This window comes from Furipterus horrens, unplaced genomic scaffold (assembly GCF_987537825.1).
Source record: "Furipterus horrens unplaced genomic scaffold, mFurHor1.1.pri manual_scaffold_11, whole genome shotgun sequence".
Classification (NCBI taxonomy): Eukaryota; Metazoa; Chordata; class Mammalia; order Chiroptera; family Furipteridae; genus Furipterus; species Furipterus horrens.
Window position 1 is genome coordinate 98,986,750 of NW_028327181.1, and position 16,179 is coordinate 99,002,928.

Here is a 16,179-nt window from a genome sequence, read left to right on the forward strand (position 1 = left end):
CCTCTGGCAACAGAGCCCTTGCCCCCCCCCCCGCCCCCCGGAGCACCCCCTACCACCAGCGGTAGTGGGCCAGGGCGCGGTTGGCCTCCGCTGTCTTGTGCATGTCATGCTTCCTTTTGATCACAGGGCCCTGGTTGTGAAAAGCCTTCAGCAGCTCATGCGACAGCTTCTCTGGCATCAGCGTCCGCCGGTGCTTCTTCTCCCTGCACTCAGTGATCATCCACTTCATGGCTAGGAAGCGCCGCCGCCGGTCGGACAGTGGCGCAGGGACCTGGCCGAGACGGGGCGTGGGCAAGTGGGTCCCAGAAGTGCCAGGGCTGCGGCCTCCTTGCCCCGCAGGCTCCCTCTGGGTCAGCCCTAGCAAGGCTCCTGAGGACAGGGCCTGCCTTTTGCTCTGCGGGCTGCCCTCGCCCTTGGGTGATGCCAGTGCAGCCGATGTCAGAGGCGTTCCCCGAGCAGGTGCTCAGTAAGCACTGATCTCTTTCACCGGCAAAGGGAAGCTCAGCCTCGTTGATAGAAGCACCAACTGGGAAAACCCATCAGCTGGGGTGACCTAGCGACCTCAGATGATGGATGCCTATAGATAAGACCCTCTTGTCCAAGAACCGCTTGCCACGCCCCCACTATGCACCAGGTATAATATAATGCTAGGGCCTAGGGACATCGACATTAATGAGCCAGTGTCTACCTCTATGAAGTTCACACCGAAAAAGAAGACGGGAGTACCACTGACGATGGACTATAATTAAAGGCTATAATGGGGGCCCCTAGTTCAGTTCAACAAATGCTGGTGACCCATCAGTGACAAGTGAAATGCTACGCTCGACACTGGTGTATAAAGATGAGGAATAAAGAGAGTCCCTCCCCATGAGACCCCAACAGAACCCGAGATGCTGGGGGAGGGGGCTACCTGGATGCTACTTTATTCTCCTCCATTGGCTGCCTATCATCTTCAACACTGTGGGACTCAGATGCTCAGATCCTAACAGTCTCTGGTCCCTAGAGAGCTACAATCTTGGTCCCTCCCTGGGCCCTCCCAGCTGCCAGCACCCCTCCCCCCACCTTGTTACACACGTGGGCAGTCCTGCCTGCCTGCCCTGCCCACTCACCTGGTAGAAATGGCCGCCCTTGAGGATGGGTACCAGCCCAATCACAGGCTCACAGTTCTTCAGCGCTTGGTGGAAGATGGTGTATGGGTTGCGTTCAATGGCTGCCCGCTCCTCTGAAGAGGCAGCGTGGTACTTCTCAAACTGCTTCCTTTTCACGGCTTCCAGGGTCTGCAAAAGCACCCAGGGGAAGAGGGTGCACCCGGCTTCCAGAGGATGTACCTGCTCAGCCAGTACCTTGCCCTTCACTCCAGGCTCTTCTATAGCAGTGCAGCTCCTCCCCAGCACTTGTTTTTAAATCCTCACCCAAGAATATGTTTACTGATTTTAGAGAGGGTGGGAGGGAGGGAGGGAGAGACTGGGAATCAAACCCGCAACCCAGGTATGTGCTCTGACGGGGAACTGAACCCACGAGCTTCTGATGGACGGGATGACACTCCAACCAGCACTTCTAAGACAAACTTCTGACGTGCCCCCCTCTTTCCTCCACTAGAACGGGAAGAGCTGGCTGAGATTCTGGAGGGTGGGGAGATGGTCGTTGACAACTCCTGTGGGACTTCCCTAAAGCCCCACCCAACACGTACATACAGGGAAATTAACTTCAACGACAGGTGTATGAACCCATTCTTCTTCATACTAAACTGAAAGAGCCAAGGACAAAGCTGCAGGGAAAAGGAAGATGAAGGCAGAGAGGGCCTATTTACCTGTGTCATGAGGGATCTGGCCAGCACCTTGTTTCCTCCTTTCATCATCATGTTGGTGAATTTACTTCAAGGAGAAAAGCAACGCGTTTAGCCTTCCAAGGCTGTATCACAGAATCCTTATTGTGGATGCTCCCTGCTAGCGTCCCAGTGGAACAAAGCTGTTTCCAACTAACCTGATCAGCGGGTCTTCAAACACAGAGCTTGTTTTCGTCGCTGGGGCAGCTTTGATAAGCTGAGTCTTCCTGAGTTCCCACTCAAACTTCTGCTCCTCAGTCAGCTCTTCCAAGGGCTTGCGGCGCTGCTCCTTGTCAATCTGGGGATCCCTGTATTCAGGGCTGTAGCGGCTCCATCTCACCTGGATCAGCCTGGGGGAGGGGGAAGAGGAAGAGGCGGGCGAAAGCTGATTCCACAAGTGAAAAGGCTTGACTTAATAATAGGCGTGTTTGCCAACCTACGGACGAGGGCGCAGTGCGCGGCCCGCTAGCCAAGCTGAACCGCGATCACCTGGCTCTTGCCCCAAAAGGCAAGAGGGCCTGCCCCGAACGGACCACTGCCAACGACAGCCTCAGGGTGGACACCTGCCAATGCATGTCTACCTCCAGTTCCCAGCACAGAAAGCCCCAACTCTGACCTCTAGCAAGGCTGCACTTTCAGCTCCGAATCAGAACCCCAGCCCCAAAACAGGGGGCGGTCACCAAGCCTTCAGATTGGCTTAAAGTCGCGCAGCTACTTAGGAGCCGTGGGCCCAGATAGCCCTGCTCGCAGGCTCTCTCCAGGTCCCCGCGCGGCCTGCCTAGGGCCACTTTCCTTCCCGCAGGTCTCTTCGTGAAGACCAAAGCGGCCTCCAAGCCGCGCGCCGACCTCTCACCCTGGAAGCCGCAGAGCAGCACTTCGCACGCTCAGGGCTAGGTCCGACCACCCTCGCGCCGTCGTCCCCAGGGGGGCAGCCATCTTGCTTTGCCACGAGGACCCCCCACGGGCTGCCCTCGGCGTGCCTGAGCGAGTGACGGAAGAGAGGGAAAAGGCTCCACAGGGTCCCAAATCAGGGCATCACCCCACTAGTCTGGGCGTTAAGAGTGCTTATTCCGAGGTCCAAAGGGAGGAGCCAAAGGGAAACACTCGCCCTCCCACACTATCGGTCTCAGGCTGGCGCGACCCTCGGCGGCGGCGCTCTCTCCTCTCAGGCCCCCATGCAGGCCCCGCCCCGGCCCAGCTCCCTCAGGTTATCGCGAGGTTTGAGGCCGCGGGCCCGGCCCGGGCGGCTGCAATATGGCGGAGGCGGAAGGAGAGAGCCTGGAGTCCTGGCTGAGTGAGTATCCGCGTCCGCTTCCGCGTGCCCTTGCGCCACCGCCGAGCCGCCCCCCTGCACAGCCCTACGCCCCCTCCCCGGGCCCCGAGGCGGCGCCGCTTGGCAGCCTGAGCCTGGGCCCGGCGCGCCGCGAGCGTTCCGCGTTCACGCCCCTTCCCCGGCAGGGTGCCTGGTCCCTGCTGCGGCTGCTGCGGCGCCACTTGCCGCTCCCACGCGCGTCGGCGTGAGCCCGGGTCCCGTCCCGCCTCGCGGGCTCCGGGAGAGTGACAGCCAAGCGCTTCCGCCTGGGGGAGATGTGGTGGGGCTGCGGGCGGCCCCGGCGCTGCCGAAGGGAAAGGCTCTGGATTGGGGCTGGAGCTGCCGGGCACACACACGGCCTCGGAGTTGTGACTGCGCTCGAGAAGTGGCCGCCGAGTGCGTGAAGTGGGGATCATCCAAAGGGAGAGGACGGAGCCCGGCTCCGCGCGCGCGCCGGAGCGTCGTGAGCCCTTTGTTGGGAAGCTCTCCGAGCAGAGCCGAGGAGCCCGGCCGGGCGCGCGCGCACCTGGGGCGGCCGATTGCTGTCGCTGCTCCTGCGCTGCCGTTAGGAACCGTGGCTGAAGTCTGCTGAGGGTTAGTAAGGCGGCCGCCCCGTGGGCTCCGGAAGGCTTCTCGGAGGAGACGGAGACTGGGCATGGTGGGAACGCGGGTAGGGGTGGCGGGCCCTGCCTCTCGCAGGGATCTCTCATTTACCGGGTCCTTGCAGATGATGGCTGTTTCCTCCAAGTGCCCGACCTTCCTTAGTAAGAAACTCCCCTCGGGTGGTTGAACCCGGGTTCCATTTGCAAAACCTCCAGCTGAGGCAGGTCAGGAAGCCTCCTGTGTGTACGGAACTGCTCTCCAGGGAGCGCCAAGCGTTCTAAAGACATGCATTCGATTCATTTATAAGCATCCTAGCGAGGCAGATATTATTGTCATAGTTTCACCAAAAGGGGACATGGTGACAACAAACCATTGGCCCACATCCACCCAGCCAGATAAACCCGCACTGGGATGGGTGTGATTTAGACATCAGTGAGGACATGGGAGTGGTTAAAGTGGCCTAAGCCGAGTTTAATCGGTGCAGAGTCATATTTCGAAATAGGAGGGCGGCAGACCTGTTTTTGTGGAGAGTGGAGGTGACAAGAGGGAACGGGATGGCACCTGTAGACTGGATGTCCCGACTTAACCACTGTTCCACAGTTTTTTGATGTTATGATGGTGTGAAAGCGATGAGCATTCAGCGGGAAGCGTACTTCAGCCTTTGAATTTTGGTCTTTGCTCAGGCCAGCGATGTGCGCTAGGGTCTCCCAGGGTGCTGGGCGGTGCGCTAGGGTCCCTCCCAGGCAGCCACTTGATCACAAACATAAACAACTGATCCTTGGCACTGAACTGTGTTGCCAGCGTTTGGGGATATTGTGTTCTAGACTAAAATGTGATGATCGGTAGGTTAGGTGTATGCAGTGCATTCTTGACTTACAGTAGTTGCAGCTTATGCAGGGCTGATCTGGGTGTAACCCCGTTGCAAGCCTTATGACTTAATGGTGTGAACTAGACCAAACGAACAAACCAGTGCTCGTGCTTCAGCAGCACGTATTCTAGGTCACTGTCACTCCGTGGTTTGCCGGATTTATTGCAGCAGCCCCTGCTGGGCCCAGCGCAGGACCTGAGCCTTGTGCTTTTCCTGAAGTCCCTCCGGGGCCTGGCGTGCTGTGTACTTAATTTTCGATGGGTGCCTAACAAGCACTGGCTCCCTCTCTCTTGATTCAAGACTAGCCGTGAAGGTTGATTCTTGACTCTTTCCATCCCGTGTTCTTGCCTCTGCTTATTTCTGAGTCATTTGCTACATAGAACTTGTCGTCTCTGGAATGTCAGCTATAATGGGATGGGGTGGCCAGTGCTGCTGTTTCCATCCCTACTTCACCTTCTGAGGTCGCACCACAGTTGAGGCCAGTGATGGAATTAGGCTGCAAATGAGGGCAGGGAGTCTGGAGTCACAGGCAGAGAAGAGAGCAAGGCTTTCAGCAGAGATCTGAGGATAGAAACCTTGAATCAGAGTAGAGCCCAGGCGCTGGTTCTAGAAGGCAAGGGCCTGTGGCCGAGCCCCGAGGTCACCTCTGGGCCAGGTGGTGGAGAACGCTGAGTGGGTGGAAGGTCACGTGCATGTGCTGGGTGAGGGGGGCAGATGGAGAGACCCCGTCCCCCAGAATGACCCCTGAGGTTTCTCCCGTTTGCTGTGGGCGATCGAGTTCTGCCCCCCGGCCGCCCGGGAGCTGGAGGAGGTGCTCCGAAGCGGGGCTGACCTGTGCGGAAACGAGGGCTTTCGTGCCCACGTGCGGGCGCAGCGCCCCTGCAGGTTCGCAGCAGAAGGTCCTGCCAAGGTAGAGTTGAGCAGGGAAGAGCCTGCAGGCGTCTTCCTGGAAGCAGAAATGCTGTTGGAATCCCAGCAGGTCTGGGGGGGATACAGTGTTTGGTGAATGTCTGTTGCGTGTGTGCGTGTGTGTGCGTGCGTGTGTGTGCGCGCGCGCCGGGGGTGGGGGTGGGGGGTGTCCAAGATGCTCTTCCAGTTGCCAACAGTGGAAGTGCGTGGCCTGCTTCTTACAGCACAAGGTACGTGACTTTCCCCAAATAACCGTGGTGGGTGGGGTGGGGTGGCTCCTCAGACCACCTCATGTTTGTATCCCTGCCGTCTCTTAATGTCAGATGAGAACTTTAAACATCTCAAGTGGTAGGAATTAGTAACCACACCACGCTAACACCTGAGTAGGTTTCGGATAAAGGGACTCAAGGCTTCTCTGGAAGGTCACCCTAGTAGGTCGCTATGGCAGTTAATTGCCACCCTTGATAGAATTGATCTGTCTTCCTTCAGGCTTGACATTTTGAAACGTCTGCTAATTCTCTTTAAGATTGAGGACAGACATCTCTCTTTTCCTCCAAATAGGAACCTAAACCATCCGAATTGTCTTGCAGCCAGAGCAGAAGCGCGGCCAGGCAGGAGCCCGTCTGCCGGCGCTGCAGCCTCGGCGCTGGCTCTGTGCCTGGGTGCAGCTGTGACCGCTGGTGGCTCCGAGCCCTGGGGTGGGGGCCCGGAGTCCCTGTTAGGATTTGATTGTGCAGCTAGTGAGTTTCATCATCAGGGGAGAAGGAAGTTAAGAAAACAGTCAATCCCCGGCTGGTGCGGCTCAGTGGATTGAGTGCTGGCCTACGTACCAAAGGGTCAATGGTTTGGTTCCCAGTCAGGGCACACGCCTGGGCTGCAGGCCGAGTCCCCGGTTGGGGGCACGTGGGAGGCAACCACACCTGGATGTTTCCCTCCCTCATTGATGTTTCCCTCCTTCCCTTCCTCTTGCTCTAAAAATAAATAAAATATTTTTTAAAAGGAAAGAAAGAAAACAGTCCAGAAAAAGTAGAATCCAGGGACGTCTAACAACACCCCTTGTTGGGCGGGGCTTCTTAGCGCCCTCCCTCCGCCCTTGGCCCTGTGTGTGAGGTGAAGAAGCGTCTGTGCCTTCAGCCTTCTTTTGTCTTCCGAACCTGAAGCCCTGAATGTGGCGGACGGCTTGAGGCTGCTTTCTGGAATAGACAGATGCCAAGATTAGAAGCAGAGATGGGAACTGCTGCGTTTTGTTTTGGGTTTTAATAGAATGTCCCCAGAAGCTGAATGCTAGCACTGTGGCAGAGAGGAATCCCGGTGGGAAAGTGTTTGGGTTCTGTCCACGCAAACGAAGGCATTCCGAAGGCCTCAGTAGTGACCCAGAGGCCGGAACACATTTACCTGCCCTCCGCGGGGCCGCTGTCCACAGGCGCAGCTTCTGGGGACGGCGGGAAGGAGGACCCACACCGGGTATGAGGAGGCTCGGCACTGGGCACGGGCTTTGGATCCTCCGCGGGCCTCCGGGGACTCCCGGCGGTTGTCTGTCCTAGCCGCGGAAGACCATTTAATCTTGAGGGCACTGAGTGCTCAGGCTTCGGTTCTGCTCTGGGACCCCAGGGCGGGGAGCACAGCGCCGGGGGCTCCGTAAGTGTCGTCGGCTTCCCTGAAAACGACGAGCGTTGCTTGCAGCCTAAACGCATTTAAGGAAGTTAGGTCTTGAAAATGGTTTTGAAGCGTGTGCCGGAAGCGTGCTTTCTGAGTATGCGCGTGTGTGTGTGGTCAGTTATTCCCTTCTTTACCTTCTCCAGGGAACACTGCCTTTTCTTTTTAATTCTCGATTTGTTATTTAAGTGTTTCTCAGTTGCAGTTATATCCGTTACTGTTCTGTATTGGCTTCAGGGAACAGCGTAGTGGTTAGACAGTCAGATACTTTACAAAGTGTTTCCCCTGGTACTTCCATACGCTATTATCCTTTATTATTAACTGATAAGTTCATTAAAGGTGTGTGGTCACTTTTTATCCTTATATTGAATTGATCGGGACTCCGGTTAACAAAGGTGTCCCGATTTCAGGTGTGGGGTACTATTATGGACTGTATTTCTTTTCTTGGTCACCCCTTCTTGACTAACACTCAGCCCGGTTCTCATAGCTGGCATTACCTGTGTTCATTTGTTACAGTAAATGCTTTATATGGGTATCTACTGGGACATCTTAGTCATTTGTGGGTGTTTGTGTCTGGTCTGTCACCTGTGATCTGCCCTAAGCTCCGTGAGTACCTGTTTTCTCCTTCGTCTGTGGGTTCCACAGTCCAGAGAGAAAGCCGAAGTTGTCTGTGACCCGCTGCCTGACCGAACTGTTGAGGCTTCTGTTAGAAAAGGGATTGAGAAACAAGCTTATCTTCACACGAATGCGTAAAAATTATGAAGAAAACCTGCTGTATCCCCCTTGCTCTTTGTAACAATTGTCATCCTCTTTGTCCCAAGACAAGGCCACCAACCCTTCCAACCGCCAGGAGGACTGGGAGTACATCATCGGCTTCTGTGATCAGATCAACAGAGAGCTGGAAGGGTGAGTCTCCGAGCGATCAGGGGGCAGGTGACAGCACTGCCGGGAAAGTGAAGAACTCAGGCCTGAGAGGGCCGGCTGGACAGCCACAGGGCAGTGTCTTCAAGGTGCGGTCGGTCTGCTTGTCTCCCAGGCCACAGATAGCCGTCCGGCTGCTGGCGCACAAGATCCAGTCTCCGCAGGAATGGGAGGCTGTCCAGGCCCTGACGGTAGGTTTCTCACGCCGGTGGCAGATCTGCCCTGGCGCACGTTCAGTTGGCCCTTTCACGAATGCGCTGCATGTGGTCTGGCAGGAGAAGCGGGGGCTGGGGGGAGCCAGCAGCAGGGCCCTGAGCCCGGGGGGCTCGGAGAAGGCTTCTCAAAGAGATGCTGACAGCTCTCCTGCCCCCTGAGAGCTGGCTGGCTGAAGAACATTGGAGGCGAGTATAATTCATTCTGTAGCAAAAGTAATGCCAGTTACTAGGGACGGCATCTCACCAACAGGCGGGTCTGGTGTCTATTCAGAGGACGAGGATTCAGGACGTGGAGCTGTGTGGCAGCTGGGCGCCTCCAGGGTCTCCCCGAGACCCGATGAGGCGTCCCGGGGTCTCCCAGCAGAAAGAGAGGGAAGAGAGGACATGGTCACGGGAGGGGCACCAAGCCAGCCGTGTGCACACCTCGGTGCTGATCGCCACGGAGTGAAGGCCTTCCAACAGTGGTTCTCAACCGGGGACAGTTTTGCCCCCCCAGGGGACGTTTGGCAATATCTGGAGACACTTTGGCTGTCTTGTGTCGAGGGTGCTTTTGGCATCTGGTGGGTTAGAGGTCAGGGATGCTGCCAGACACCCTGCAGTGCACAGGGCAGGCTTCCACCGTGAGGAGTGGCCGGCCCCGAATGTCAGTGACTGTACAGGTGAAACGCCCTGCTTTAAAGAGACAGAGGCAAGAGGGGAGCTCTGGGGCAGCGTGCTGCTTGGCCTAGACTGTGGGCACAGGGCCACTTCAGGAACTCTCACCGCCCCAGAGGGAGAACGGAGGGGAGCAGGGGGAGGGGCTATCGTGTCAGCTCAAATTGGGAAAAGTTTCAACTTGATCTCCCACCTCCCCAAAATGTGGATCAGCTTGTGGAAAGAACCCAGGATCTTGCGTTAGAAAAGCTTCTTCTGGGCCTCACTTTCCGCATCTGTGAAATGCGGGCGGAACCTCGCGGGAAGGCTCCTTCCAGGACTAACCTTCTGTCTGTCTCGGTACCCGGGTTTCTCTAGTTCCTGTTGAGCTTCCCCAGGAAAGGTTTGCAATTTGAGGGGCACAGGATGTGCCCTGGGGCCACGTCCACAGCTCCTCCCGATGAGGCCCTCCCTCGGGGGCATGTTGACCTGCGCTGCCCCGCTGCTGCAGGTGCTGGAGGCGTGCATGAAGAACTGCGGCCGCAGGCTCCACAACGAGGTGGGCAAGTTCCGGTTCCTGAACGAGCTGATCAAGGTGGTCTCTCCCAAGGTCAGTCCGTGGGTTTCCGCATCTGTAGGAACTTCTTGGCGTTTCTCCCTCTCCTGTCCTGCTTGCTTTCCCGGCCCAGCAGTTCCATGGGGCAGAGATGCTGTGTCCGGTCCTTAGACAGCTGGGCCCCGGGGTAGCAGGGCGGCCTTTCAGGCCACAGGCACAGGCAGTCGGCTCTGACAGGCTCCCTGCCTACGTGTGACAAGTGACGTGGCCCAGCTGTGTGTGTGTCCCGGGAGGGCTTGCAGAGCAGCCGCTGTTGTCTGGCCACACCCCCGTGAGCATGAGGAGCTGGCCTCCCTCGTCACTCAGCTGCAGGGTCTCAGTGCTGCTCAAGCCCCGGGCACTAGCTTCCAGCCAAGAGGAGACCTTCACGCCGGGGACATGGACTCCTTTGCGATAAAGCGCAGCTGGGCTTCTGGCAGATGGTGCGTGGAGATGCAGGGCTGAGCTCCTGCCCGCTGCCACACCACAGACCACGTCCCGGGTGGACACAGCTCGGCCACAGGGAGTTTCCTTCCCCCTGTGCTGTCCCATCCCTGCTCCCTGCTGGTTTCCCACAAGCTCGAGGGCTCTGACGCACCAGTAGCCATTCAGTGCTGTGCAGAGAGCCTGCCGCATCCCTGCCCCCAGGCTGCAGGTCCTAGTTTTCCCCCTTCCTCTTGCCTCAGTACCTGGGGGACAGAGTGTCTGAGAAAGTGAAGACCAAGGTTATCGAGCTGCTTTATAGCTGGACGCTGGCCCTGCCGGAAGAATCCAAGATCAAGGACGCCTACTACATGTTGAAGAGACAGGGTGTGTGCCTGCTGCCTGCCACCCCCACGCAGCCCCAAGGCTGGCCAAGGCCAGGAAGGGGGTGGGGTGTGGGGAGGGGGACGAGACAGGACGTGTCTGCTGGCCCAGGTGGGCTTGGCTGCCCTTTGGTGGGGCGAGGCGTGTGCAGCCTGCTCCACCCTTGCAGGTCCTGGTGGTGTGAGGGCGGGGCCAGGCCCCCTCCGCCTGAGCAAGCACCGCCCTTGTCACCTGCAGGCATAGTGCAGTCTGACCCGCCGGTCCCTGTGGACAGGACCCTGATCCCCTCTCCACCACCGCGGCCCAGAAACCCTGTTTTTGATGATGAGGAGAAGTCCAAGGTAAAGCGCGTCAGCCTGCAGGTGGGGGCAGCTCCCCGTGCTGCGGGAGCTCTGGCTCCTCTGGGGTCTCCCCGGGTGGGTGCACCTTTGCCTTCACCTTTGATGCCCTCTCATGCAGCTTTTAGCCAAGTTGTTGAAAAGCAAAAACCCAGATGACCTCCAGGAGGCCAACAAGCTCATCAAGTCCATGGTGAAGGAAGTAAGTGGGCCCTGGGCCTGGGGCGCGGGGCGGAGGAGCCCCACAGAGCAGAGCCCCCTCCCGTGAGCCCTCAGCTGGGGAGGCCGGAGCACGGAGTAGAGGTGCAAGAGCGGGTGGGGCCCGGTCTGGGGCTTGGGGTAGGACTGTTTAAAAGGAACTCTGTCTTGGGCCAGGTGGCTCAGTTGGTTGGCACATCATCCTGTACCCCGAAAGGTTGTGGGTTCAATCCCCAAAGTGCGTACGGGAGGCAACTGATTGAGGCTTCACTCTCACGTTGATGTCTCTCTAAAATGGATACACATGTCCTCAGGTGAACATTTAAAAAGAAGAGGGAAAACTAAGCTGGTCCTGAGGGAGGCCCCGGGCATGAGCGGAGTGCCGAGAAGGCCCGGCCTCTGCACTCCTCACCGGGGGGATTCTGGGACAGTCTAGGTGAGCTCTTGCTCCTTGGTCCTCTTCGCAGGACGAGGCGCGGACCCAGAAGGTGACCAAGCGCCTGCACACGCTGGAGGAGGTTAACAACAACGTGAAGCTGCTCAGTGAGATGCTGCTTCATTACAGCAAAGAGGACTCTTCAGAGGCGGAGAAAGAGCTCATGAAGGTAGCCCCCTTCCCCGCCAGGAGGAGGGCTGGCGCTGCTGGCTCTGCTGAGGACACTGCTACCCAGATGGGGGTCCCGAGTTAGGAATCAGCATGGCAGCTGGGCATAGGGCTAGAGCCCCCGTTGCCACAAGCCGTGACTAACTCCCTGGGCAGAAGAGCTGTGTCGACAGCCTGTGTGGCTCTGAGGCCTGTCTTCTCAAGCCTCGTCTCCTGCAGGGAGGCCCCCTGTGTCCCTAATGTGGTGCCTCCGTCCTGGGTCACACAGCCACTCGGAATTCTGATCAGGCACATGCCAGCAGAGGGGCAGGAAGGGATGTACGTCCCTGGCCTGTCCTGGTGACCTCTTCACCTAAGCAGGTGTCTGGGTGACACCGTGTGGTGCAGGCTGGTGGCAGGACTTGAGCTGTGAGCCCAGCGCTGCCAGTAATGGGCCACGGTGCCGGGAGAGCCTGGCTTCCTGGGCAGGCATGCTGAATTAGGGGGTCTCCCAGGGCCTTGGCAGCTCTGATTTTCAGTCTGGGTCTCTAGGAGCTGTTTGATCGGTGCGAGACGAAGAGGCGGACATTGTTCAAACTGGCCAGCGAGACAGAGGACAATGACAACAGTTTGGGTGAGTGAAAAGGAAAGACGAGCTGATAAGGATGACCCAGGAATTGGGGGAGAGGGTGTGGCAGGGGAGTGGTCGTGGCCAGGAATGAGAGGTCTGTCTCCTGCTCTAGGGGACATCCTGCAGGCCAGTGACAACCTCTCCCGGGTCATCAACTCATATAAAACAGTCGTTGAAGGGCAGGTTCTCAATGGCGAGGTGGCCACCTCGGCCCTACCTGGCTTTGAAGGTACAGTGTTAGAGTCCCTCGTTCGGACCCCTCCAGACAGCCCGAGCCCCAGGTGCTGTGGGACAGCTGTTCCAGACGCTCCCCAGCAGTGGGAGCCACGGACCGGGGCCCGCCGCCTGCCTGCAGCTGTCTGTGTGCCTGGCTGAGTGCCCTCGGAGCAGGCCTCCTGCCGTGCCGCGGGCATGGCCCTGATTGCTCCTGTCCCCTCCCTTCACTCCAGGAAGCCACTCCAGTAACCAAGGCGCACTCATTGACCTGGCGGAGTTGGACGCACCAAGCAGCTCATCCCCGGGGCTGGCGCCAGCCCCCACCCCACCCTCCTCGGGCATCCCCGTTCTCCCTCCACCCCCCCAGGCCTCGGGACCTGGGTGCTGCCGCTCTAGCCAGGCTGAGGCCCGCCCCGCGCCCAGCCGCACAAGCAGCGCCCTCTGCTTGCTGGACGAGGAGCTGCTGTGCTTGGGTGCGTCTACGGGGGCGCTGTCGGGCTCCCCCAGCAGAGCCGGTAGAGAAGGGGCACCCGTGTGCTTAGCAGGGTGGCACGGAGTCTGCTGGTGGGAGAGAAGGTCAAGCTCAGTGTCCCTCAGGCTCCCAGGCCGTCTGTGGGGCACCCTGGCCCCGGGGGTGGCAACGGTAGACCCCGTGTCTTGCTCTGTTTCTGTATTCTGGGAGCACCTCCCCGCCCCCCGCAGATGTAAGGACTCCGCTCCGGAGGGTGCCTGGGGAGCGGCTCAGTTGCGTCGTGGGGCCCCTCCTGGGTGAGGCTTGGGGGGTGGGGGGCTGGGGGAGCCGGCGCCACCTCATCACAGCCCCTGTTCTCAGGCCTCGCGGACCCAGCCCCCGCAGCCCCTCCCTGCGAGTCAGCCGCAGACGGCCAGTGGCCCCAGTTCCAGGTGGGTGCACAGGCGCCGCCACGGCACCGTGATGGCCCTGCCTTCCCCCTTCCCAGCACTGTCCCCCGCTACTGGTCCTCGGCGCAGCCCCGCTGGCCTTGGCCCGGGGCCAGGTCTTTGGCAGGCTGCTAGCCCAGCGGGGCTGCAAGGGGGTGGGGGGTGGAGACCGGGGCCCCTCCGCACCCCGCTCACGCGCACTTTCTGTTCCCAATAGAACGAACAGTCGGACCTGGACTTCTTCAGCCCCAAGCTAGGGGCTGCCGCCTCGGACGGGCCTGTCACCCCCCAGTCCTCCGCAGCCGCTGCGGGCAGTGCCCAGTGTCCACTGCCTCCCCCGCTCCCAGCTCCTGTGCTCCCAGCCAGCGTTTCGGCCCCCAAAACAGGCTTTTTGTTCCCCACCGGACCGGCCCCGGCCCCCGGGTACCATGGCTCAGCTGTGGGCGACAGCACCCTGCACAAGCTGGATGCCCTCGACCAGCTTCTAGAAGAAGCCAAAGCGTAATGAGGGGAGAAGGACGGGGAGTGGAGGGTTGGACCTGGGCTTAGCAAACCCAGGGGGTGGGGGGTGGGGAGCCAGCGTGGGGGAGGGGCAGGGGAAGGAGCTCGCTTTGTTGGGGGTTAGGCCAGCCAAGCTAGTCTCAGACTTGCCTGGTCCTCCTTCCTGCCTCCCAGGACCTCAGGCCTGGTGAAACCTGTCCCCTCCAGCTTCTTCCCCGCGGCCACCAGCACCTCAGCCAGGCCTTTCCTGCCGCTCTCCACGGCGCCTGGCAGCCCCGTCTTCCAGCCACCCGCCTGCCCAGCCCAGGGGAGCCCCGTGAAGGGGCCCGAGCTTTCCCTGGCCAGCGTCCACGTGCCCCTGGAATCTATCAAGCCTAGTAGGTGCTAGAGGCGTGGGCTGGCAGGGGAAGCGGGGCCCACAGCTCGCAGCATTGCGGCAGTGAGGGTGGCTCGGTACGGGCTCTCCTTGCTGGGGTCCCTTAAAGTCAAAGGTGACCTGCTTCCTCTTCTCAGCCGTGGCTTGTTGCCCCTGTGCACGCCTGTGATGTTCTGGCAGCGGTTCTCCGCGGCTCTGCCCACGTGGCCGCCGCGGGGGGGGTGCCCTCCCTCCTCCCACCCCCACGTGCCGCCCCTCTTGCAGGCAGCGCGCTCCCTGTGACAGCCTACGACAAGAACGGCTTCCGCATCCTCTTCCACTTCGCCAAGGAGTGCCCGCCGGGCCGGCCCGACGTGCTGGTGGTCGTCGTGTCCATGCTGAACACCGCGCCCCTGCCCGTCAGGGGCATCGTGCTCCAGGCCGCCGTGCCCAAGGTGCGCCCCGGAGCCTCGCGCGGGGGTCGTCGGGCCAGCAGGCGGCAGTGTGCGCCGCGGCCCCGCTGGCCTCTGTCCCAGCGCTGCCGTCTCTCCCGCAGACGATGAAAGTGAAGCTGCAGCCGCCCTCTGGGACAGAACTGTCCCCTTTCAGCCCCGTCCAGCCCCCTGCAGCCATCACCCAGGTCATGCTGCTGGCCAACCCGCTGAAGGTGAGCCGGCAGCCCCAGGCGGTGCGCTGCTGTGCTAACTCTCGTGCCTGCCGGCCCCGGTTCAGCGGCTGAGCGAGCACAGGGTGGTGGGGGCAGGCTTGTCCGCACACAAGGCTCGATGGCCCTGGGGTCTCACGTGCTGCCTCTGTTGCAGGAGAAGGCAAGACTGCGGTACAAGCTGACCTTCGCCCTCGGGGAGCAGCTGAGCACAGAGGTGGGTGAGGTGGACCAGTTCCCCCCTGTGGAGCAGTGGGGGAACCTATGACCCCACCAGAGGACTCTGTCATCTCCACTCTGGAGGCCAAGCAGGCGGCCCTGAGACAGGAGGGCCCCAAGTTCAGTCGTTCTCCACGTCCTGACTTCCCCACATCCTGATGGTGGCGCTCCGAGTTTTGGGGGGGCAGGCAGTCCCTCCTCTGGCCCCGTGAAAGGACCTGTTTTTATCTACCTGTGTGACTTGAAGTGGCCATGCACTTTGGGGGGGGGGGGGGGCGTGTCATGGCCCCAGACGCTGCGACCGTCCTGTGGGAGCACGGACCCAGCGCTTGACGGAGGAGGTCTGTAAAGGGACCTGGGGCCCCCCTCAAGGACTGTGTCCTCACACCACAACCCTGAGGCCTCAGCTCTCCCACCCCAGCCACGCTGTGTGCGTCCCCTGCTGGCAGGCCGCTGTCCTGCCTCCAGGAAGGCGGGTCCCGAGCAGGCCCGGGCACAGAGGAAGGAGCTGCCGTGCTTTCCACCGGCAGTGCCAGCCCGGAAGGGCCCCTGGCAGGAAAGTGTGGTTGTCCATGGCAGGGGCAGGCTGTGTCCTGTGGACATCTCAACGGGACGTGGAAGGCAGCCTGAGCCGGGGACTCGGCTTCGAGGAAGTGCCTCGCCATGGGGACAGGCCAGCCTACTCACTACCTCTTGCTTGGCATGAAGTAAACTACTGTCTTGCCCTTCAAGTCTTTGAAAGGAGGACAGCTCCCGCCACCTGCCCCCGCGCCATGTCCTCCTGCTTTGGCTGCCTTCCTCCCCGGGGGGCCTGTGGCAGCGCTCTAGACGCACCTGCTGCCCAGACACCGACTGTCCTCAGCCGTGAAGGGTGCTGTCGGCGAGATGCTGGGTCTGGAGGTGGTGAGGGTGAGGGCTCTGCTGGAACTGAGTCACCAGACCCTATTGCTCCAACAGCGCGCAGCCCCGGCGAGCTCGTGCCAGGCAGTGGGAGAGGGAGGCCCGCCAGCTGGGGAGAGGGCGCAGCCCACGGAGCTCAGCCACCGGGGGCGGGTGGCACAGGCCTGTCCCCTGCCAGGCTCCCTCCCGCTACGCAGAGGGCATCGCCCCCTTCCCTCCCTTCTTGAGCAGGCAGGTTTCCCTGCTTCACTAGGAGACGTCAAAAGTGAGCTGAGTTCACTACCTGAGCAGTAAACCCAAGAGCTTCCCAGAGCGGCTGCCGCAGCCCTG

General features: G+C 60.3%; 2 protein-coding genes across 3 annotated transcripts; one reads left to right on the plus strand and one right to left on the minus strand.

Moving 5' to 3' along the window:
- Nucleotides 1-39: 39 nt before the first annotated feature.
- On the minus strand, nucleotides 40-3,828 carry MRPS7 (mitochondrial ribosomal protein S7). Of its 2 annotated transcripts, none has more exons than XM_090257197.1 (5): nucleotides 3,664-3,828; nucleotides 1,984-2,175; nucleotides 1,811-1,874; nucleotides 1,110-1,277; nucleotides 40-271 (listed from the first exon to the last, which is right to left on the minus strand). In XM_090257197.1, the coding sequence occupies exons 1-5, from the start codon at nucleotides 3,792-3,794 to the stop codon at nucleotides 50-52; spliced, it is 777 nt and encodes a 258-aa protein (XP_090113323.1). In that variant the 5' UTR covers nucleotides 3,795-3,828; the 3' UTR covers nucleotides 40-49. The 2 variants fall into 2 exon arrangements, with proteins under 2 accessions (XP_090113323.1, XP_090113324.1); XM_090257198.1 differs by lacking the exon at nucleotides 3,664-3,828 and adding an exon at nucleotides 2,679-2,779.
- GGA3 (golgi associated, gamma adaptin ear containing, ARF binding protein 3) lies at nucleotides 3,032-15,219 on the plus strand. Its single transcript, XM_090257199.1, has 17 exons — nucleotides 3,032-3,119; nucleotides 7,995-8,079; nucleotides 8,210-8,285; nucleotides 9,454-9,552; nucleotides 10,224-10,347; nucleotides 10,582-10,685; nucleotides 10,804-10,884; nucleotides 11,348-11,485; nucleotides 12,016-12,097; nucleotides 12,207-12,323; nucleotides 12,544-12,783; nucleotides 13,143-13,213; nucleotides 13,428-13,711; nucleotides 13,886-14,088; nucleotides 14,352-14,521; nucleotides 14,623-14,733; nucleotides 14,888-15,219. Exons 1-17 carry the CDS (start codon nucleotides 3,080-3,082, stop codon nucleotides 14,996-14,998), a joined length of 2,136 nt encoding a protein of 711 aa, XP_090113325.1. The 5' UTR covers nucleotides 3,032-3,079; the 3' UTR covers nucleotides 14,999-15,219.
- Nucleotides 15,220-16,179: the final 960 nt, after the last annotated feature.